The following is a 24,398-nucleotide window of genomic DNA, read 5'->3' as shown; positions in this document are numbered from 1 at the left end:
ATCTTATTCACTCTTAAGAGCCAACGAAGCTTCTGCTGGTGACAAGTACAATGAAGTTGACTTTCACCACATCTTCAATTTCCAGGCAATTGTAGCATTATATAAAAACACTCTAAAACAGCATCTGGTTGCAAATACCGGTAGTAGCAAGGGCCATGAAAATAAAGGGGGGGGTTCCATTATTCCGTTTCAAATTTAAAAACAACAACATTGAGACTAAGTCTAACAGACATTTTAGAACTTGCCATTAAATTCATAGGATTTATATTCATGGCAGTATTATGAAGTATTAATGCAAACATAAATCTGTCAAACATGATAAACCCTAAACAGTGAACAGCAAGTTTCCATTTAAGAAGCATTGCTGTGAATGTTCCAAGTACTATTCTACAAGTATGAAACCACCACTTGCAATATCCCCAGTTTCAAGGACCAGACGAGTTAAGAAGTATTTTCTCCATTTTATGGGAGTTTAACCATGTTGCCATTAAGTGGAATACATATCAATTTTGTGGCTTGAAACCAGCCAAAGGTCTGGTAATCCCGTGACAGTTCCTGCTCCTGGAAGTTAGACAAATTGCACCAATTCCCTCTCAATGACACACAACCCATTTGTGAGCAGGAGGCTCTGAACAATAGAATGACATGGGATCTCTAGATTCAACACGTTTTTAGTTTGTAGGTATGGTGGCGAATTAAAAAGAATCATTCCTTTAATGTATTAAAGACCCAAAATTAGTAAGAATTATCAGTGAGGAGCCAGATTCATGCCACATGATCAAGCAAACCAATTTTTACCTTGCATCAACTGGGCCAACTGCAGAACACTTATGTTTTCACTAGTCTAGAGATAGCACCTATTATGACAATTATTATACATATACTTTACTAAATCTAGTTAAGTTCCATTGCTAAAACCACTATGAGGTCATCTAGGTTAGGTGAACAATATTCAGTTTTGCCCATTTCCCATACAATTTCAACTTTGTGGGGTTTTTTTAATGTTTTTTTTTTTAAAAAAACCCTATGCACTCCACAGGAGTTCACCTGAAAGCTCAATTGTTCCCAAAGAAAATTAAGATGTAGTGGAAACAAGGTTGTTTAATAGCACAGCCTTTTCAATAGTGTGAACTTGAAATCCAGCGTTTAATTTTTATTATGTGTGCTGTCTGTCAGGGCCAGGGGGGCTCATAAAACACTAATTTCCTGAAAATTCAAGCTTCAGGCTTCTACTACATTTGCCATTTTTAAAGTGAGTGTGTGCTGTCTTCAGTTTTACAAGTAGCTGGGCCCACAGTTTAATCAGAAATTCACAATGGAATCTGGGACATTATGCAAGTACAGATCAAATAAATGTTAATATGGATTATTACAAGAGACGGCACATAAGACTAGGAGAAGAAATAAGAAAAACATTTATTCGCGGCATTTCCACTGTAATTCTGGCCACATTCAACCTAACAAGGCTTAGGTAACTCTGGCTGCATTTATATGCTTTCCTGGCTTTGATTTGAGAGAAACTGGGGGAAATTATTTAAATATTTGTTCAGGGTGGGTGTGGAGAAGATGGCCACAATTCTTAAGGTCCGCACCATAAAGCTGCTGGCAGTCAAATGACACTACTCTCTCTCTTCAGCTACCAGGAGAAATTGGCACATCTGCTTCTCTTGGGCCTAGTGCTGCACAAAAGACAATGGAATATAGCACTGCAGAAATCTAGCTGGAATGCAAGAGAACTGAAAGAACAATAGTGGACTAGTCCAGGTTTGTACTCAATTTAGAGCTAGGTAGCATTGAGTGGTTATTTATTTGGTACAATTTATATAATAAAAACCTCAAATAATTATCAAGAAAACATACGTAAAATCAGCAAAACTTTAAAAGACAAGTGTACATTGCATCTCTGAGGATAACTGCCTATGTCAATAGGCAGAGCGTTTCAAAGCACAGATGCTGCCACACTTAAAGATCCAACTCCTCTCAAATGGACTTGTAAATTATATGGCACATGTAGAATTCAAAGTTCTGCTGGTCAAAGTGGTAGAAGAGGCACACATGGGGCAAAGCGAACCTTCAAGTAAGCTGGGCCCAAGCTATTAAGGCTTTATAGACCAACATTAAAACTATGAACTTACTCCAGTAACAACTCACCAGCCATTGCAAATCTTTGAGCACAAGTGTAATATGGTGACAGAATCTCATGCCTATTTAAAGCTCATCAGTATTATAGGTGTGTGGTAACATCACTTTATCAAGAACTGTAATTAAAGTATCGTGGCACAAGTTATTGGATGTGAGAAAGACATACACATAACCTCATCAACAAGTATAAACCGGTTGCGTATACAAAAGATAAACAAGAAATCCTGGTGTAAGTGAATGTACTGGTCATTAGGAGTATAAGCTCACAATGTCCCACAGTTTGGTCCATCAGGCATGGGACAAGCTTCAGCTACAACAGCTAAAAGGCAGGGCGGGGATCCTGGCCCAGCACTAGATGAATTGGGAAAGGAGCACCAGGAAACCACTTGCCAGTAGTTTTGAATCTCTTGTGGTAAAAGAATGCCTACTCCAAGAATCAGATACTGCTCCCTGTATGACTAATACATCATGGATTCCTAAGGTTGGCTGAAAGAGCTGAGGAAGTGTTTTTGTATTTGGACTGCATTTACAACCAGATGAATAATGCTTTAGCCATGTTCTGAAAGCCAGAGGAATTGTAAGTTGGGTTTTGTGACCAAAACCCCCCTGCCCTGTAGAACTCTAATTCAGTTCTAACTTGGGCATCAGAAGACAAAACTCCTTTGATGCTGCTGCAAATAGATGTGAAACTTTACTCTTTTTTCAAAGAACAGAATACCGTACCCTACCCTCACCTATAGATATACACACAGATCATGTGCCCTCCAGATCTGTACTTACCAAATGGAGAGGCCATATAGCTTTACACTCTAAAACCAGAACAGTGTGTTGATGGCATCTCCAACTCTTTGGAGACTCATCTGATAGCTTCACATACCAGTACTTATTCAACAGGGAGACATTGACCCACACTAGAAATTGTGACAGCAGGGGCCCATTCTAAACCAAGGTTAGATACTTTTCAGTTTAGTTTGGCACCAAGTACTTGCACAGCTCCAATACTTCAAGTGTCCACACCTTTAGAAGGGAGGAAGATTGGGAAAAAACCAAAACAACTTGACCTCGCTCATGTGACTTCCTTGGCCCAATCAGTGTGACCTTATTGCACTTGCCTACATGGCCTCCTTGGCTACAGGCCACCCCATCAGGTGCAAGGGTTACCAGATGCCACTGGAATACAGCATATGTGAGGACACTAGGGTGAGGTATGTGTACCTCACCTCCTCCTTACTTTTAGCCCACACATTCAGGCAAGTAACCCAACAGGGATTAGGAGAGCTCTTTACAAGTTATCTTCTGCTGAACACACAGCTCCACATGATGGATCACTTAACTGTGATTCTCAAAGCAGTCCTGCAGAAGCACGACTGTCCAAAAAGCCTCAAACCTGACCACTAGGCATGCATGTAGGACAGGCAGGTGGGATTAATACGACAAAACGGACAAAAATATTTCAACTAGATGCACAGAAACTGATTTAAGATAGGTCTCTATTTCTCTAGAAACAAGGTGGCTATATGTCCTGAATCTCTAGCATGGAATTAGAAAAAGCTTTGGAACCTGTGCTCTAGCCTGAAGGAATGTATCTCGGCAACTTTGCCAGCATTTTCTTTTTAGCCAACAGCTTTGTTTCCCCTTGGTGAAATCCAAGAAACTGCAAAGGTAGCTGAAAATAGAGGCAAGTTAAGTACCAAAATGTTATAGTTCCTGTGGTTCACTAATGTTTTGTGCTGGTTACAATTTACATGCTTTCCATACAACTGGCTCTGAAATCAGCAGGCACAATGCATAGTATCAGTAACATTGCATTTCATAATTGAGATTATGGTATTAAGACACGGTGAGTGCTGCTCTACACATGTTGAAAGCACTGCATTTTTAAAGTCAGTTCTAAAAGCTAGCTTCCATTTCTTTTTTTGACTAACCTGTGAAAATGTGCCATTTATTATTAGATGGTACAATGCATGCTCAATAAGCTAGACTTCTCATACCTTGAACCCCTGATCCGCCATGCTGGAGAGGGGCCTGGGTGGGACAGATGTTCCAGCCCTGTCTGGATTCACTGGTGGAAGCACTCTACAAACAGGAGAGCCCCAATATGCCCCCAAACAGTCAACCAACTCTTCCTCTTGGTCTCAATTATGCAGAGTTGTTGGGAAAACTGTAGCCTTCCAGCTCCCATCAACCCCGATTCAGCACGCTCCAAATGGTTAGGGATTATGGAAGTCCCAATCCCTAATCTAAAGCAAAGCTAGAAACTCATTAGCACACTGTACTTTCATACCCTTTAATCCTGCCAGTTGAAAAACTAGAAGTACTTAATCAGTTGCGTACATTTGCTATCTTATCTTTATTCTTACAGGACGTCCTCCCTAAGCAACTAAATTATTGCCTCAATGACAGCACATAGCCAAGGAGTAAGTTTCTCTGACAATACCCTCCAATTAAAGACTGTCAAAAGAAACTAACTAATGGGTTGGATGAGTTCAGTTATTTGTCAGAAATGGTGCTGGGCATGCATGCTAAGCTGCTGAGGTGCTACCCAATGAATCTGTTGTTGTTTAGTCGTGTCCGACTCTTCGTGACCCCGTGAACCAGAGCACGCCAGGCACTCCTGTCTTCCACTGCCTCCCGCAGTTCGGTCAAACTCATGTTCGTAGCTCATGTTCATGTTCTCCAAGCTACGAACCCAATGAATCTTAACAGTCTGATAAAACTCAGAACTGTCAGTGGCCAGAGGGGATCAAACTAGCACCTCCTCATTACAACCAAAATGCTCTTCTGAATTTCAGCACAGCTTCCAAATTTATTTTAACCTCCGGCCAATCTCCCTATGTATGCCAAAATCCACAGCCACAAAAACAAGCAAAGCACAGATCAAAATAGTTTCTCTACACAACATTTTTGAAACCTATAATGAAGTATACTACTTGAATCACAAAAATTCAAGTCCAGGACCAGATAGCACATACATGCAAGAAGATATGTTTTAGTACTAAACCCCCTGCAACATTCCACCTTGTGAGAACACTTCATTTGGAACTGCCTACTGTGCTTGCAAGAGACCAATCTTATTCTGTCCATGTAGAAATTATATCCTTAAAGGAAACACACAATCATTCCACTTCAGTCTGGAAAGAGATCATCCATCATCTGTATTTGGACAATGCCAACAAGCTCACCAGGCAAATGGTGCCTCTGGGGCTGGCCAGGGGGTGCTGGTTGCCAGGAATGGAAGCGGCCTCTGAGCAAGCAAGCGGGCAAGCAAGCCCAGACCACCAGCCCTTGCTGTTGGGAATGGACAGACAAGTTCCAGGCCCCTGTGGGGCAGTGTGAGGAGGCACCTCTTTTTGGGGCAGGGCGGGAGCTCAGAGACCAGGGGCGGCAGCAGCGGCTGCCCAGGCAACTCCCAAGGAGAGGAGAGGAGAGGAGAGGAGAGGAGGTTGAGGATACACTCCACAAGGGAGGGTGTTTGAAAAAGGGTGAGATGCTGCCAGCTCTGCAGGCAAGGGGTGACATAACTGGGCTCCTGAGCCCCACAGGGGTGCCGCAGAAAGAATGTAGTTGGTCAAGGGAGCTATGGACTCAAAAAGGTTGAAAACGTCTGCCTTATGCATACCACAGTGAGACAGTAGATAGCACTAAGTGGGATTTAAAGCAATTGGGGCGTAATAAAGTGGCATTTTTGCTGCACAGTATTCTTAATCAGATATTTTCTGCATGAACACCAATGTTCTGGACCTCCTCCAACCCATGGGCTACGTTGAGAGGTTCAGCCACCTGATATTTTTATGACACCAGGTGACAACTTCAAAGGGTCTCACTGTCAGCACCACAACAAACCCTGCTTTGTCCATTTGCTGTGGCTGCAAGCAGACTTTTTCCTCTGCAGACCAGGAAAGGTGTCTGCAAAGCATGGGTTTAGCCAAGGGGGAGCAGCTGTCCCCCTTAAGTAAATAAATAAAAATACTTAAGTGACCAACTGCATCACAGATAACTTGGTTCTTCCCCCCCCCCAATAAATCCTGGCTACACCCATACTGCAAAGTTTGTCAGCACTATCAGCCGATCCTGCTTGCTAAGGAACAACCAGAAATATGCTTTAAGCTTCCAATTGTCCCTTTGCATCTGTGTTTTAACTTGTTTCACACCTAACACGAAACTGTCAGGAGTGGCCCATCCACAGATCTCTGTTCTGCTCTAGGTTTTATCATTTACAAAGGTTTACTAGACCTGGCATGTGTTGCCAAATGTAAAAAGATTCAGCACCATGTGTTAACCACAATGTACAAAACACAGCTACAGATGTGCACAACAGCTTTAAACAGAAGTTTTAATAGAAATTAAATTGTTTCGGTGGTGTATAAAAATTATTCCACCCCCTTCCCTTCATATTTCAGCTGCAGATTCAAAGCAGTGTGTGACCTCTCATGTACAATAGCCAGGCTATTTGTAATTTAATATGAGGACATCTCAGCTGTCATAACACCATGATGATTGCTAAGCAAATCTGGCATTTGAGACGTGCCATGCGTTTATTCCTATAGACTGTGGACCAGTGCTTTCCCCTTTTATGCTGGAGTACAGCAGTTGATGCTCTGCTTATAACATAATCCTCCCCACCCCCCACACTTGCTTTAAGCTGCATGACAGATTCTTGGCAGTAGAAATACAACAGCTTTTTAACATTTTATCAGCTCATCTTCTCCTCCCAGCCATTTCCCCTAAAGTTTACACTGAAATGATCTGGGTATCCTATTTTAAAGGAAAGTATCCATGTTACCCAACATGTATGAGTTAATAGTAAATACAAGCCACAACATCAACCCACAGCAAAGCTTTATGCAGTGTGAACTCAGAGGGACAGCTTCAGTTACTCTGCAGATGTAAAAGATGTTGTCCTACAACATTTTGTGCTACTACACACCTGTCCTTTTGCATTTAGAAGTGCTGATTGGGATGACATTCAAGTCAAATATTTGGGATTTGAATAGTGAGTGATCCCAAAGGGCTACTTATTAAATTCTTTGCACTTCAGAGGGTCTCAAATTACACTGCACAATTATTAGCTTCTACAAGATTAACACCTTGAGGATATAATGTAAACACAAAACAGTAAGTAATAATGAGCAACCGAGGGCCAAAGCAGAAAATGTGTTAAATGCATGAACACATTTAAAACACCTGGGAGGCAGGGAGATACTGAACCCCTTTGTTCCCATGCTGCAGAAATCCACACCCCTCTGCAGATCCGCTATTCCTCTGGGGAGCGAAGCTTGTCCCTGATACCAGTGGCAAAGAGAAAGAACAAGCAGGTGACAGACCAGGTCAGATGAATTTACAGACTACTAACAGAGCCTCTTGGAGGGACGCGGGTGGCGCTGTGGTCTAAACCACAGAGCCTAGGGCTTGCCAATTAGAAGGTTGGCAGTTTGAATCCCCGCGACGGGGTGAGATCCCGTTGTTTGGTCCCAGCTCCTGCCCTAGCAGTTTGAAAGCATGTCAAAGTGCAAGTAGATAAGTAGGTACCGCGCCGGTGGGAAGCTAAATGGCATTTCCGTGCGCTGCTCTGGTTCGCCAGAAGCGGCTTAGTCATGCTGGCCACATGACCTGGAAGCTGTCTGTGGACAAACGCCGACTCCCTTGGCTATAGAGCGAGATGAACACCGCAACCCCAGAGTCGTCCGCGACTGGACCCAACGGTCAGGGGTACCTTTACCTTTAACAGAGCCTCGATGCAAAGGATGAGGGTGTTTGCTTGTACTCAACTAGAAGGTTATCAGGTTCTGAACATCAGCATCAACTACAGCTCTCATACTTGTCACTGGCAAGATTAAGAAACAAGCAATCTGAATCAACATATAAGTGCTGTGCTTAAACTGTGGTCCATGAACTACCAGTAGCCAGTTATGTACCTTTCATTTGGTCCCTGAAATCATGATGAAAATAATTTAATGTGCCAGGCTTCATGGGTCTCTATTATATGCTGCAGAAGTTTCTACTTAGTGTAGATTTAGAAACATTTAAGTGGGAAACTCCTCTCCTCTTCAGAACTGACAGTGGAAATATACATATTTTTAATTGGAATGATTTGTGAACCAAGTGAGAAGCAACTGTGCTGGGGACCTTATGAGTTACCTTCTGTAGAACAGCCTTTAGGTAAAAGAATGTGCTCATTCACAAAGAGCAAGTGAAAGTGATGCTCCTTAGGACAATTGTTGTTACAACCATATGTCCTATTAGACCAGAACAATAATATAAAAATTGGAGAGCCTAGGGACAATAATATGCACCAGGTAACACACTTCCATTTAGCTTTTTTTCTGAGATCTAGTAATATTTTACAACTTCAGAAGCAGTTGCCTTTGTTCACAAGAGTCTTAAACATTTGAGAATAAATCTGTTTGGATGGAACTTAAGGGACCCAGGTGGCGCTGTGGTTAAACCACTGAGCCTAGGGCTTGCTGATCAGAAGGTCAGCGGTTCGAATCCCTGTGACGGGGTGAGTTCCCGTTGCTTGGTCCCAGCTCCTGCCAACCTAGCAGTTCGAAAGCACGTCAAAGTGCAAGTAGATAAATAGGAACCGCTACAGCGGGAAGGTAAACGGCGTTTCCATGTGCTGCTCTGGTTTGGCAGAAGTGGCTTTGTCATGCTGGCCACATGACCTGGAAGCTATACGCCGGCTCCCTCGGCCAATAATGCGAGATGAGCGCGCAACCCCAGAGTCGGTCACGACTGGACCTAATGGTCAGGGGTCCCTTTACCTTTACCTTTTAATATTTTACAACTTCAGAAGCACTTGTCTTTGTTCACAAGAGTCTTAAACATTTGAGAATAAATCTGTTTGGATGGAACTTAATAACAAGCAATATGGGTGAAAGCATAAGCAGCTAGGAGTGTGGCACTGCCAATAAAGTAACATTTTATTTTTCTAAATTCCTGCTAATACTAGACAAGAATCTTCAACTTCAAATCAACTCCTAGTCCAAGAGTGCTTGAAGCACATGCATCGTGGCTGCCAGGCCCAAACCACGGAGGAGTGTTTATTGTTACTATAGAGAAAATTGTTTTGTCTCCTCTATATCTGAACACACAGCCAAGTCTGTATTAGCAGTAAAGCCTTTCCACAACTGACAACAACTGTCAACAATGCCTCATTACATTTTGTTGCTAAGCCTATGGGTTTTACAGGTTGGCATACAGTTCACTTGAACAATATGCCCCCTCTTTTCAGAAGGGCAGAAAACTGGTTAAGCACATTCTGTTTGATAAGGCTGCAATATCCATACAATAACTGGCATCTATTACTGCAAGAATATATACATCTCTTGCTCTGAGGTCATTAGATTTGAAGCTTCAAATTCACAAGTCAAGCTCTTTCCACTCAGTGATCTTTTCTTCATTCAGCATTCATGGAAGAAAGGATTTTGTGTGCTCTCCTACACGGCACGGTCAGATCAGCAACTTGCATTTTGTCAACATATCTAGCCACCGAAATGGCATGCCATACAAGCACAACAGAATCTGTAAAGTAACCACGGACACCACCATCTGAACCCATGCCAATGGCAGACAGATGAAACACATGAAGTGCCAGGTTTCAAAAGAAATAAAAACTATTAGTCTTGGAAAGGGAGGAAACTAGGACTATGTGCTGAACTGACAGCCATGCTTTGATCTTTAAACACACACCTCAGCAGATATAGAATAAAACCCAAAACCCATTGTTCTCATACATTCAAAAGTAACTGTAAACATATAGAGAACAAGGGTTAGGGTTAGCCTTTGGGCAGTAAACATGCTCATCCCATAACCTTTTGTCCAAGAGTGCTTGTAAGTTGTATGGGCAATTCTGACCAACAAGCAACAGAGGGTGGGAACATCAGGAACATGTACAAATGCCACTTTCTTTACAAGCCATGGAATTTGCAGACTTCAGAGGAGAGTGTTCTATGAGGGATGTTTACAAGGCGTTTCATGGAAACAATTTAGTCGTTTAATATAACAGGGAGTGCAGAGTATATTTACCATCTGCTTGTTTTTCCTAGAAAGGCCAATATCAAAGCTTAACCACCCTTCTGAATTCAGAGAAGCGATACGATTAAATGAAAAAGGTTTTGTGCACATGACAAGTATAGGAAAACAGAGAAATTTTCTTTTCTTTTAGAGTTTCGAAGCTACTTGCTCATCTCCCATTTTTCTCCAGTTTATTGCTAATCAGTTACTTCTACAAAAATCATTAATCTTATGAAAAGGAAAATGATGTATGGGAAAATGCAATATATTCAGGCAGTCCAATAGAGAATACATTCCACATTAGGATGGATTACCCAGGAATACAAGAAATTCAGATAATAGAATCATAGAATTGTAGAGTTGGAAGGGACCCTGATGATCATCTAGTCCAACCCCCTGCAATGCAAGAATTTGCAGCTGTCCCACACGGGGATCAAACCTGCAACCTTGGAGTTAACAGCACCACACTCTAACCAACTGAGCTATCCAATGCCCGAGACTATCCGTTAACTCATTTTTATATGTAAAAAGGACTACAATACTTTAAAGTGAGATAATGTTCATGCACCCTGGAAAAGGAAACAATCCACTATTAAAATCTGGAAGCAAAGCTTAAATATTTGAGGGCACATCGCTGATAAGAGAATCAAGTTCATGTCATTGACAACTTCCTAGGAAGGGAGGTGAATATACCCATTGTATGGCACACTTGGTAAAAAACACAGATAGGTTATATATGGATATATAAATGGGGATTAAAAATTCAACCCAAACTCATTTTAGCCTTTGCACCTTGTTAGCTTCAGGTAAAATCAAAACAGTCAATGGTGGCAACAGAAGCACCATACAGTTTTTAGCCAATTCTAGCTGAAGTTCTCAACATGGTAGCTAAAGGCTGGGTGAAGCTGAAGGTTTCGCTAGCTGCATAGTTTATGCATATGAGTTAGAGATGAATAAAAGTCATCATGGTAATGTTTCAGATCATCAGGAAAAAGGAAAAGCAAAAAAGCATAATCAGAGAGCTGTAGCCTCAAGTAAAAAAACATGTAAAGCAGAGCTTTCCCAACTTTTCATGTTGGTGACACACTTTTTGGCCATGCATCATTTCATGACACATTCAGTTTTACTAGCAAACTGGAAGTTAAACCAACCCCTTTCCAGCCCCAGGAATAGCGCAGGGAGCATTCGCGCGACACAGAGTTTGGAAAGCTCTGGTGTAAAGTAACTGGCTTGAAAAAAAAAAAGACAGATATTCATAATAGATCCACATTTAAATAAGTGAAAGCAAAGAATGAACAGAGCTTCTAATTTTTGCCTTGGTTTTAAGTGCATATCCAGTGACCAGAACACTGGGGAACAGAACCACAATGACTCTTGGTTCAAACACTATTCTTCCTGTCTAATAGTGCACAGGAAAAACTTATTCCAACCAAGGGGCAAGGGGAACAATTCAAATAGTTTCTTTAGGCACTTGGCCTGAGTAAAAAATGAAAGAGGAGCACGACTCAAAACTACAAATACATTCAACATGCTGTTCTGGTAAATATTACAATAAAGAGTACAATATGCTCATCTATTAACATGCTTCTAAATGGGCCAAAGATTCTACTCATGCCAGATTAACATTTTTCCTGGAGCCTACTCCTAGGGCCTTCTGAGAATGCAAGGGGAGGAGCGGTTTGTTAGATTTAAAAGACCCCCTGCCAGAAGCACAAACCCAGTAAGTGATGTTTAAAGCTGTCAGACCCCTGAGGAGAAGCAGGAAACTCTTTATGACCCCCAAAGTATTTGTTTTCCCAACAGCTCCTTGGCACAGCTTGGGATTCTTGAGGTCAGCAACAACAACAAAAGTTTTGCTCTGCCCAAATTAGTTTTGACTAGTCCCTGGGTTCCCAAGGTGATAATTTAACACCTCATTAACAAGTCACTTATTGAAGGAAATTCAAATGAGAGATGCTAATGTGACAACTGAAAATTTTCAACCTCAATTTAAATAAAGTATGAGCTTTTGTGTGCATGCACGAAAGCTCATACCAAAATAAAAACTTAGTTGGTCTTTAAGGTGCTACTGAAGGAATTTTTTTATTTTGCTTCAACTCAGACCAACACGGCTACCTACCTGTAACTTTAAATGAAGTGTTCTTTAAAAGTCAAATTTAAGTCACCAGAGGGCACTCCCACTCTTAGCCCATAAAGGAAAAAAGCATTTTTAAAAAGTCAGCTTATAAGGAAGGGACACGAAAGTCAGTGTCAAATGCTGCTTTGTGGGCTACATGGCACATTTTACTTGGATACCATTTATACCAGAAAAAATGGAAGAATTTCATCAAGTAATTAATAAGTTTGCAGATGATACCGGTAAATGGGTCCAATTACAGGTGGAGATGAATCAGCGTATAGGGAGGAGGTTCAAAAAGTCTTGACATGGTGCTTAGATAACAACTTGCACCTAAATATCAGTAAGACAAAGGAGATGGTGTTGGACTTTCGGAGGAAGAGAGGGGAACTAGCCCCGTTGTATACTGGGGGTGGGGTGGGGGCTGTGTGGAGAGAGTCTCTTCCTTCAAATTCCTGGGAGTTTATCTTAGTGGAGACCTCACTTGGAAAATCTATTCAACCCAGGTGGTTAGGAAGGTCCAACAGAGACTCCATTTCCTTAGGGTCTTTCGTAAGAACAATGTCAAACAAAAATTGATGATCTCTTTTTACCATTCCACAATAGAAAGTGTCCTTTCATACTGTGTTACAGTGTGGTACGCTGGCTTGACAGCCACAGACAGGAAGTCCCTACAGAGGGTGGTGAATACAGCACATGATATGGGCTGTCCCCCGAGTTCACTACATGGCATCACAGGAGATTGCTGCCTCAGGAGAGCGAGGAAAATTCTCAGGGAGAACTCATACCCCGACCAGCACCTCTTTAATCTCCTACCTTCCGGAAGGAGATACAGAAGTATAGTCAGCCACACCAACAGGTTAAAGAAAAGTTTTTATCCGTGGGCTGTTGGGCTGCTGAATGGGAAAAAAAATAGTGGTGCAATTGACTTCTGACAAGCACACAGAGTGCGAACAAGACTGAGTGTTTGTGTGTGGGGAGGGGGCTCGTTTAATTTCACTGCACACAAATGGTGTAGTGACAATAAAGGTTTATTATTTATTATTATTAAGTTGAGCAAATTTCTAGATTGTGAATTGCAATTTTAGCCATTAACATAGCAACCAAAAGAGGATTGCAGTAACAACAAAGCAGATGTTTCTAGGTGGGAACTACCATTTAAGACAAAACAAGAGATACATATCAGGCACAGAGAGCATGCTTTGCATTCAGAAAGTCCTAATTCAATTCCTAGCATCAGTTTAAAAATGAATATTGAATAGAAAGCTTGGAGCTGCTACCAGTCAGTACGTGGGCTGACCTGACCCATGAAATCCCAAAGAAGGCAGCTTTGTTCATAGAGCAGATTCCAACATAAAAGTCTTCCTGGGGCATCTGCCTGCAACTTGTGACCTCATGTGATGACAGAGAATTGGTAATCCATAAGAACAATACAAGAACTCAAGAGTCTTGCGGGATCAGAATGTATGTACATTAAGCCCGGCATTTTGTTTGCCACAGTAGCCAGCTAGAAAGCACACAAGCTGAACATGAGCACAACAGCACTCTCCTGATCACCATCTCCAGCAACTGGTAGTTAGAAGCAAGCTGCCTCAGATTCTGGAGGATGTACAGTAGATAGTTATCACAGCCACCTTGGTAGCTCAGTCAGTAGAGGATGAGACTCTTAATCTCAGCATTGTGGGTTCGAGCCCCATGTTGGGCAAAAGATTCATGCACTGCAGGGGGTTAGGCTAGATGACCCTTGTGGTACCTTCTAAACCTTACCATTCTATGAAAGCCTTATTATCCATGAATTTGTCCAATCTCCTTTTAAAAAGCACCTAATGGCAGCCACCCTCACATCTTGTGGCGGTGAATTACAGTTTTAGTATAGGCTGTGTGAGAAGTATTTCTTTTTGCCTGTCCTGAATCTCCCACCATTCAACTTCACTGGATTCTAGTTTTATGATACTTGCTTCACACTATGCCTAACTTTATACATTCTTCTTATGTTCCCCCTTCTCTATCTGTTTTTGTTTTTGTCTGTTTACAGCTGAAAGGCCCCAAAGACTCTAACCTTTTCAGAGTGCAGCTGCTGTAAGAAAAGGAAAGCTCCATGCTGGGGATTGATAGACATAAAAACAAAATCTGCCAATATTATAATGTCTGTCTATAATCTACAATGCAACCATGCTTGGAATACTGTGTGCAATTCTTGTCACCAGACATCAAATCGGGTACTGTATTGAGCTGGAAAAGTTCAGTAAAGGGAAACCAAAAATATCAAGCATCTACCGCAAATCTCTTAAGGTAAAAAGATGGGATTTCTCCACCCCACCCCCCATTTTTTCAATGCCTCCATGGGTAAAAGAGAGGTTCTAATGTACTTCAGTGATTGTGAGTTTAATATGGGCAACAGCAGCTCCTCTGGGTAGGTTAATGTGCATTACAGCATCATGCAGCTCCAAACGAATTGATTGTTGAACAGTTAAACTACGTAGTGCTTTGCTATGGGCTACTTATTACTAATTCCTTATTTATTTATTTTTACAAAAGTAGGTAGATTATTTAGATTCATCTAGTAATTTATCAAGCTCTGTTAAAAAAAAAACTTCCAAACTTTCCATGCCCCCGCCCCCCAAGTCTCAAGTGCAGACATTTGTTCCAAAACTGACTTTTAGAAAGAGCAATAAATACCTTCCCACTTGTATAATGAAGTATATAGCGGGGGGGGGGAGACCCTTTCATTCTCTTGGATTGTAGCTAACAGCTCATTTTTAAGGAAACTACACATCACATATTTGAGAGACTCAAATGCAAAAATACTAACATGCAAAAATAGTAATAAAGCACCTATAAACTTTGAAGGTAAGGACCTACTGTTACTAAGAACCAGACACAGGTAGGTAGCCGTGTTGGTCTGATGCAGTTAAAATAAATTAAAAAATTGTCCAGTACCACCTTAAAGACCAACTGGACAAATTTTTAATTTATAAGAACCAGACAGTTAACAGACATCCCTGCCAAGAAGGTAATAGGAACAGATTTTTAATAGCATACTCTTTGCCTCTGTCTAGAGCTGCTAAACTAGGCTGGCTTTTTAGAACCAAGTCACATTCAATTCCAAAACACAGAAACAAATACTGCCACAAGTTATATTTTTAAATTAACATGGAGTATTTCAGACAGCACCCTGGGGATGACCATTATGAGTACCAGACAGAAACAATGCCAGCACTGAAAGATTTGTTTGAACGAACAATAGGAAATAAAAGAAGGGAAGCTTCTGTCCTATTCCAGATTGCATGTTCACGTGCTGTCACCTAATTAAGTCTATTCAGTCTTCATTAGCCTCTTGTCCCGTTTCGGAAATGGCCATGCTGTTTTCTGCGGCATGTGTATTCTATCCAAGGTGCCTGCTGTTAACATCCTGTTTGGCCAAGGAAGGCTCTCTGGAATGACTGCAAATATTTAACAATAGCCAATGTACCATAGAATCTACAAATACATGTCCCCAAGTTTTGAGAGCTACTAAGCCCTCATAAAATTTGTGAAGGTGATGCTAAAGTTGTTCACCATTCATCTGAATACAACGAATACATGAAAGCAAAAGAAAAAAATTCCTTCAGTAGCACCTTAAAGACCAACTAAGTTTTTATTTTGGTATGAGCTTTCGTGTGCATGCACACTTCTTCAGATACACTGTGCATGCACACGAAAGCTCATACCAAAATAAAAATAAAAACTTAGTTGGTCTTTAAGGTGCTACTGAAGGAATTTTTTTCTTTTGCTTCGACTCAGACCAACACGACTACCTACCTGTAACTAGAATACATGAAAAGTATTTTCTGTTCTGGCTGTTGATCCCCATTTTACTTTGTAAGCATAGACATTGTTTCTACTTATTCCCACCCTCCTCCCAGATCTTAAGTGACACTAAGACCTTTGCTCAGATATATTTTCTAGAGTAAAATGAGTTCTGAATCCCAGCATATGTAACCTGAAATGAACTTCAGCTACTTAGTCCAATTCTTCTACATCCATGAAGAGTTCACAAACTCAAGTACTTTCAAGAAACCCCTTTTTAACCAACTCCTGACAACCCTAAATAAGCAATGCAGTTACAATGAGCATCTGCATTACAGTGGTACCTCAGGTTACAGACGCTTCAGGTTACAGACTCCGCTAACCCAGAAATAGTACCTCGGGTTAAGAACTTTGCTTCAGGATGAGAACAGAAATCACGCGGCTGTGGCGCGGCGGCAGCAGGAGGCCCCATTAGCTAAAGTGGTACCTCAGGTTAGAACAGTTTCAGGTTAAGAACGGACCTCCAGAACGAATTAAGTTCTTAACCCGAGGTACCACTGTATATCGCAGCAATAAACTGTAAGTAATCAGAACTGAGATACATCAGGAGATTTCTGTTTTTGCATGATAGTTAATTCTATAACCACACAACTTTATAAACAAAGCAGTATGTGTATTTTACTTGCCCTGCACGTTCAGTAATAGAGAATAAAATATGACAAGTTGGATCCAGACTACCCATCTGTGGACTCCATCCTTTGGATCATGAGGCTGGGAGGTATTTTTTGCAAATTCTCACTTGAAAACTGTTCCAGGGTGTCAAAGACCCTCTGGATCAGGGTGGGAGCTCTGAAAAAACGGGATCTGAAAACCAAACTGGCAAAAATAATCTTCCCTCCCCCCACTTCTCCAATAGGAGCCTCTGTTGGATCTAGAGCCTTTCCATTTCCAGAAGGCAAATCAACACCCAGCTCACTGTATACAGCTAATATTAGTGGAACCCCTTCTGCAGATTCTTAATTTCAGGATTGCCATACTGTCGGCAATAGTTCCAGATCTGGGAAATGGCTTCTGTACCTTCATTGGTACTTAATGCATGGAAGACAGCATCAAGAATCAAAGACATTAATGGCTGTAAATCAAAACCAGGGACTTGTCCCCTTTGTGTTTTAGGTTGCTAAAGAACTACAGTTACAAAAAACTGTATCTGTAAGACTATATACTAACCTAAAGTATGCAAAGTTGTTGTACTTGCCAATCTAAGACATTTGAGACTCTCCATATAAGTAGCAACTGGGTTAACAGCCTTTGTGCAAAGGCTATGAAGTGCTGAAGTTGCCGCAAGGTGCCGCTTGAAAGTCCAGCTAACTTAGGAGACACTTAAAATTGTTAACTTTGCTTAGGGACATCAACATTCAAATTCTAAAATCTTCCAGTTCTTTCCAAATATAGCTGCTTGTGAAGGATGATTACTGTATAAAACAATTAAAACGATATAGTTCCTTCATACTGAACTAATTCAGATTCCTACATTAGAGTCAAAACAGAATAATCCACCTGAACTTACTTTATTCAATTATTCACTTGTAACTTTTCCAGGGAAGCTAGAACCTGGAGCCAACAGCCATTTGGAACTTAGTTATAATGCTATAATGGAATCTCACCAGCAACTACATCACTAGATCTGAACTACAAAGCTGGTGCACTAGCTACCATATTAGTAGCTATGAAGCTTTGTGGGAATACCCTTTCCAGAGAAAAACCACAATGGGCTACCATGCATGAGACCCTTGGGGTCGCAGTAGATAGCTCAATAAAGATGTCAACCCAGTGTGCTAGATGAATTGCACGCTAGAGATAATTAGGAAGGGAGTTGAAAGGATAAAACTGCCAATGTCATGCAGTCTCTGGTGCACACACATCTGGAATACTGTGTACAGTCACCCTCAAAAAAAGATAATTGCAGAGTTAGAAAAGGTTCAGAAAAGGGCAATCCAAATAATCAAGGGGAAGGGCCAACTCCCCTATGAGGAAAGGTTGCAGCATCTGGGACTTTTAAGTTTAGAGAAAAGGCGAGTAAATAGGTGACATGGTAGAAATTTGTAAAATTATGCATGGCACAGAGAAAGCAGAGAGAGAGTAGTAGTTCTCCCTCTCTCATAACACTAGAACACATGGATATCCCTTGAAGTTGAGTTTTGGAGGATTCAGGACAAAGTAGTGAAGTACTTCTTCACATAGTGCAGTTCAACCAAGCATCTCAACTCCCACAGGAGGCAGGGATGACCAACAACTTAGATGGCTTAAAAAGCAGATTAGACACATTCCTAGAAGCTAAGGCTATCAATGACTACTAGCCATGATGGTTGTGATTTGCCACTGTGGTTGGAGGCTGTAAACTTCTGAATACCAACAGCTGGAGGTCGAGTGCTCTTGTGGTTGGGTGCTTTTTATGGGCTCCCCATAAGCATGTAGGTGGCCACTGTGAGAACAGGATGCTGAACTAGATGGGTCTTCGGTCTGCTCTAACCAGATCATCTTATGGTGTTAGATTTACACATCTCTCAAACAAGGATTTCGCACAGCGATAACTTTTGCCTTAATAAATGAAAAGCATTATCCATACAAATCTCAACCTGACCAGCAGCAATGATGAAAAGTTCTGTCAACTACCAAGAACATAAAGAAAAGGCTAATTTCACAAAACAGTCCTCCACAGAAAATTGTGGCAGAACACTTACGATAGGTGGATGGTGCTGAATAGGTACAGTCCTTCAATGCATACTGCCACCTTGTGGACAAGAGCAACACCTGCAAAGAATCCAAGTTGCTTTGCAGACTTGAAGGAGCAGTTGTTTATTCCAACACCTCATGAGAATTACAGTGCCTGAAACTCACCAAGGGTTGTGCCATCTTCACCCATAATGCACTTCACTGATGCGATGATTTGCTCAATAACAGGGGAGGAAAGCGAAGTGGCATATACTGCACTGTGTGAATGGACACGAAGGTAATCAATCAGCTCCTGACAAAGTGAATACAGCAGGTTATCAGAAATTATCCTCGCCACTGAGAGAACAGTCTTTGATGGGGCAAGTATGCAGTGCTGATATTTATTTGAAAGATATGCAGGGAAGGCGGGTATATATAGTTGCACCTTCATCTTTCTTCGTAGGTTGGTGGTGCACATGCATCTCCTTATCTTTGATCAACCATTTTTGCTTGGGAGATAAATTGACAAGGAAAAGCCTGGCAGCACATAAATGATTGCTCTCTTGCCATCAAATGACATATTGATTCTGTATAAAATTAGGAAACTGAGCACAGCAAATATGGGAGGACGGAGTGTCCAACAGGCTGAGTTTTGTGGCGGGTGAGTGGCCAACCTGCTATGACACCTGTAGAAGGGGTGGGAGGTTCATGAGGAAGGGCAAGCAAGTAAACCTCGGACAGTGAGTACTGGTGATATTTTAAGTGTTGAGTAATCTCTGTCTTCTATATATTCTGTAAGCCACCCAGAGTGGCTGGGGAAACCCAGCCAGATGGGTGGGGTATGTATGTATGTATGTATGTATGTATGTATGTATGTATGTATGTATGTATGTATAAAATAAATAAATAATAGGAGCAAGACACATGTAGTGCTCAGGATTAGCTGCTGCTTTGATAGCTTTAGTAATAAATGGGCATTTGTTTAGACCATGTATTTTAATTGAGAAATCCTGCAAAAACATAATAGTACTACTAACTGAGCTTTTCAAAGTGTTTTATATATTTGTGCCTGGAATCCTGGAATTTACTCAAAATTACAATGGAGATGATCTTGATATTCTAAGCATCAAGTCTGATGCTTCTATTCCTTACTAACAAGCTATGAAATTTCTTCCCAACACCAGTTCTTACTTTCTTGCCTGCAATGTATCCTCCAGCAGCTCCAAAAGCCTTGGTGAATGTTCCCATCATGATATCCACATCCTCAGGGTCAAGTCCAAAATAGTCCACTACACCCCGGCCATTGAGGCCCAATGCTCCTATACTATGAGCTTCATCCAAGTACAAGTATGATTTGTACTTTTTCTTAAGGGCAATTACTTCAGGAAGCCGGACTATGGATCCCTCCATGCTGTGAAGAAAAACAAGAGATGGTTATGAATTCTGGAATCACCCAGTGATGCTCAAATCCCCTTGAAAAGCGGCTGGTTAATATTTTCCAAGCAATTACAAAATCATAGCTGTAGGCATATTTAATTTATACCTTTACTCCAGGGGATGCCCTCTAGATGTTAAAGGATTCCAACTCCCATTACCTCTGATCATTGGGCCATGTTGGATTGTGCAAATCTTTAACAAGGCTTGGGACATGCTATAAAACAGGGCGTCACCAACCTATGGTCTGAGGGCCGGATAAGGCCCAATGGACTCGTCTATCTGGCCCTCGCAGCACAGCACAGTGACCAGTTCCGGGTCAGGGGAGCACCAGAAATAGCTCGTGCGCATGCACTCCCCCCACCCTCTGTGCGATCGTCGCTTGAGACACTGGCCCGAGGCAAGGAAAGCTTAGAGACCCCCTGCCATAGAGGTTTTTCCAGGCATTGCTCTGAAAAAGTTAGTGCGCAAGGCTGCTATTCCAACCCCACTTCCCTGGAAGTAAGCTCCACTGAATTTAACAGGCCTTATTTCTGAGCAGACATGGTTAGGACTGCTGTGTATGGTATCAATCCCTTTACCGCATCAAGGCTTCCCAAAACATCCATCTGCATCTATGCATAACCCCTTTCTTAACAAATTTTTGATGCTTCAGAGCTTAACTATAATGCCTAATAAAGGTTTGGTGAAGTAAAGGCTTCAGAGCTTAAGATAGTTGACAGCATCACACTGGCATTATGCGTCCTGTATCTACTGCTTTCAATTACTGTTTCAAATTTATAGTCTTTGTAATATTGTGTTTAATTGGTTCAATGCAGTGGTGAGCTTTTTTGTTTTGCTTTTTGCAAATTGCTCTGGATGCTCAGTGAGGAGAGGAAAAGCGACAGAAATATTAAATATAGAATGATAAACCCGAAGAGATTCACGTTACAATCCTTCTCTTCACAGAATACCCTCTTCAGTCAGTCATTACCATTTGGCTGACAAAGTGAGATAACAGAAACTATGTCGATAACAATCCATTACAGAAACGCCTGGCCAAAAAAAAAAAAAATCACATCTCCAGTTTAGATTTATTAGCACTAATGCAACTTCGAGCATCATTATGGCTGGACATGATGACAGCTGTCCACAGTCAAGTAATGAGCACCCAACAAATTTGGGTGTATTTGTAATTTTTATTGTTTTTGGTTTTATTGTTTTATTGTCTTTTTTGTGTTCTTCTTTTGTTGAGTTCTTTGCTGTTTTTTACAGAGGTTTTATTTTGTTTTTAAGGGGAGGGGTCAGGGCTGCCCGGGAGGGGGTCCCAGCAAGCAAAATGGCTGGGGCACATTCCACAGGGGTGTGTGCACTGGAACAACCGATCTCAGTGGTCACGGGTAGGAGGAGGAGTTACGCTAAGACCAGACCATGTCATTACCGAGGAGGCAGACTTAGTCGTTGTCTGAGGACTATCCCTGCCTCCAGGTCTGGTCCTGACCGGACGGATATTGGAATCAGCAAGGGATACCCACATGACCTGAAGGTGCTGCTGTGCAATGCCAGGTCGATGATGAATAAGACCACCGCCATTCACGACCTGATTGTGGATGGAGGATTTGACCTGGCATGTGTGACAGAGACCTGGTTGGAGGAAGCCGATGGGCCCGTTCTTGGCGCTGCTTGCCCACCAGGTTTCTCTTATGCACAGCAACCCAGGCCATCTGGGCGGGGAGGGGGGGTTGCAGTGATTTTTAGGAAGTCATTAGTTTGCACCAGGCGTCCTATTGGGAAGACCCAGTTCTCTGAGTGCATGTTCTGGAAGTTGGGCAATAGAGGCAGTACAGGATTCCTTTTGGTGTACCAACCTCCCCGCTGCACCAAGGATTCCCTGCCCGAGCTGCTTCAGGTCGTGTCGGATGTGCTCCTGGAGACACCTAGCTTGGTTGTCTTAGGGGATTTTAACATCCATGCCGACACGACCTTACAAGGAGCCGCTCGGGACTTCGTGGAAAGCATGGCCACCATGGGGCTGTCCCTGAATAAGTCTGGCCCAACTCATAGCCGCGGACATGCCTTGGACTTGGTGTTTACCTCTATGGATGTTGGTGATCTGACATTAAGTAAAAGCGAAACAAAAGAAGTGCCATGGTCAAATCACTTTCTGGTGCAACTGGACTTCTCCGCAACCCTTCCCCTCTGCAGGGAGGTGGGACCGATTCGGATGGTCCGCCCCCGCTACTTAATGGATCCAATTGGCTTCCAAAGAGTGGTAGGGGATGTTTTATCCCATGTCGATGGCCTTTCAGCTGATTCCCTGGTGGCCCGCTGGAATGCGGAGTTAACCAGCGCTATTGACTGTCTGGCTCCGAAGCACCCTCTCAGATTGCATGGAGCCCGGACAGCCCCGTGGTTTTCCCCAGCGCTGAGGGCAATGAAACAGTCGTTGAGACGGCTAGAGCGCCGGTGGCGGAAAACTCATTTTGAATCAGACCGGACACGGGCTAGAGCTCAACTTCGAGCCTACCAAGTGGCAATGGCGACGGCGAAGAGGACCTTCTTCACCGTCTCCATCGCATCTGCAGAAAACAGCAGCAGGAGACTCTTCCAGGTGGTTCGCAATTTAGCGGAACCACCTGCTCCATCCGGGCCCAGTACGGGCCACATGATCTCCTGCAATGATTTTGCAAAGTTTTTTGCAGATAAAGTCGCTCAGATTCGGGAAGAGGTAGACTCCACCGTGGGAGCAGGGCCGGGGCGGGGGAGTGCTAGAGTCCTGTCTAGTCAAGTTTTGTGGGATCAATTTCAATCTGTTACCTCCGAGGATGTGGACAGGCTGCTTAGACGAATGAAACCAACCACCTGTCTCCTTGATCCTTGTCCATCCTGGCTTATAAAAGCTAGCCAGGAAGGGCTGGGCGATGGGCTTCGCGGGTTGGTAAATGCTTCTCTCCATGAGGGAGCCTTCCCAGACCCGCTGAAAGAGGCGGTTATTAAACCGCTTCTTAAAAAACCATCTTTAGATCCGGCCAATATGGCCAACTATCGCCCAGTCTCAAATCTTCGATTCTTGGGCAAGGTGATTGAGCGAGTGGTTGCGGAACAACTCCAGGCACGCCTGGAAGAAGCGGACCATTTGGATCCCTTCCAGTCAGGATTCAGGCCTCATCATGGGACTGAAACTGCCTTGGTCGCACTGGTCGATGATCTCCGGCGGGCTAGGGACAAAGGTAAGAGCTGTTTCCTTGTTCTGCTGGATCTCTCAGCGGCTTTTGACACCATCGACCATAACATCCTTCTGGACCGTCTAGAGGGCTTGGGAGCTGGGGGCACTGTCATGCAGTGGTTCCGCTCCTTCCTCCTGGGCCGTGTTCAGAAAGTGGTGGTGGGGGATGAGTGTTCAGACCCCTGGGCGCTCACTTGTGGGGTGCCTCAGGGTTCTGTCCTCTCCCCCATGCTTTTTAACATCTATATGCAGCCGCTGGGAGAGATCATCAGGGGGGTTGGGCTGGGTGTCCATCAGTATGCTGATGATACCCAGCTCTACCTCTCTTTTAAATCAGAACCAGTGAAGGCGGTGAAGGTCCTGTGTGAGTGCTTGGAGGCGGTTGGAGGATGGATGGCGGCTAACAGATTGAGATTGAATCCTGACAAGACAGAAGTACTGTTTGGGGGGGACAGGAGGCGGGCGGGTGTGGAGGACTCCCTGGTCCTGAATGGGGTAACTGTGCCCCTGAAAGACCAGGTGCGCAGCCTGGGAGTCATTTTAGACTCACAGCTGTCCATGGAGGCACAGGTCAACTCCGTGTCCAGGGCAGCTGTTTATCAGCTCCATCTGGTACGCAGGCTGAGTCCCTACCTGCCCAGTGACTGTCTCTCCAGAGTGGTGCATGCTCTAGTTATCTCTCACTTGGACTACTGCAATGCGCTCTACGTGGGGCTACCTTTGAAGGTGACCCGGAAACTACAACTAATCCAGAATGCGGCAGCTAGACTGGTGACTGGGAGCGGCCGCCGAGATCACATAACACCGGTCCTAAAAGACCTACATTGGCTCCCAGTACGTTTCCGAGCACAATTCAAAGTGTTGGTGTTGACCTTTAAAGCCCTAAACGGCCTCGGTCCGGTATACCTGAAGGAGCGTCTCCACCCCCATCGTTCTGCCCGGACACTGAGGTCCAGCTCCGAGGGCCTTCTGGCGGTTCCCTCA

At 43.0% G+C, this 24,398-nt stretch overlaps 1 protein-coding gene across 1 annotated transcript in view; it reads right to left on the bottom strand.

Annotated features, from left to right (window-relative positions):
- The window catches only part of SPTLC2 (serine palmitoyltransferase long chain base subunit 2), a 69,197-nt gene that overhangs the window by 13,905 nt on the left and 30,894 nt on the right, over positions 1-24,398 (bottom strand). Inside the window, exons 8-9 of the mRNA XM_035107965.2 lie at positions 19,967-20,186; positions 18,962-19,088 (exon numbers count right to left, since the gene is read on the bottom strand). Of these exons, the coding sequence (XP_034963856.1) occupies positions 18,962-19,088; positions 19,967-20,186 (347 nt within the window). The remainder of the gene's footprint in view (positions 1-18,961; positions 19,089-19,966; positions 20,187-24,398) is intronic.

Source organism: Zootoca vivipara, chromosome 1 (genome assembly GCF_963506605.1).
Source record: "Zootoca vivipara chromosome 1, rZooViv1.1, whole genome shotgun sequence".
NCBI classification, from domain to species: domain Eukaryota; kingdom Metazoa; phylum Chordata; class Lepidosauria; order Squamata; family Lacertidae; genus Zootoca; species Zootoca vivipara.
The sequence above is the reverse complement of the archived record's forward strand: the minus strand, read 5'-3'. Positions and strand labels throughout refer to the sequence as shown.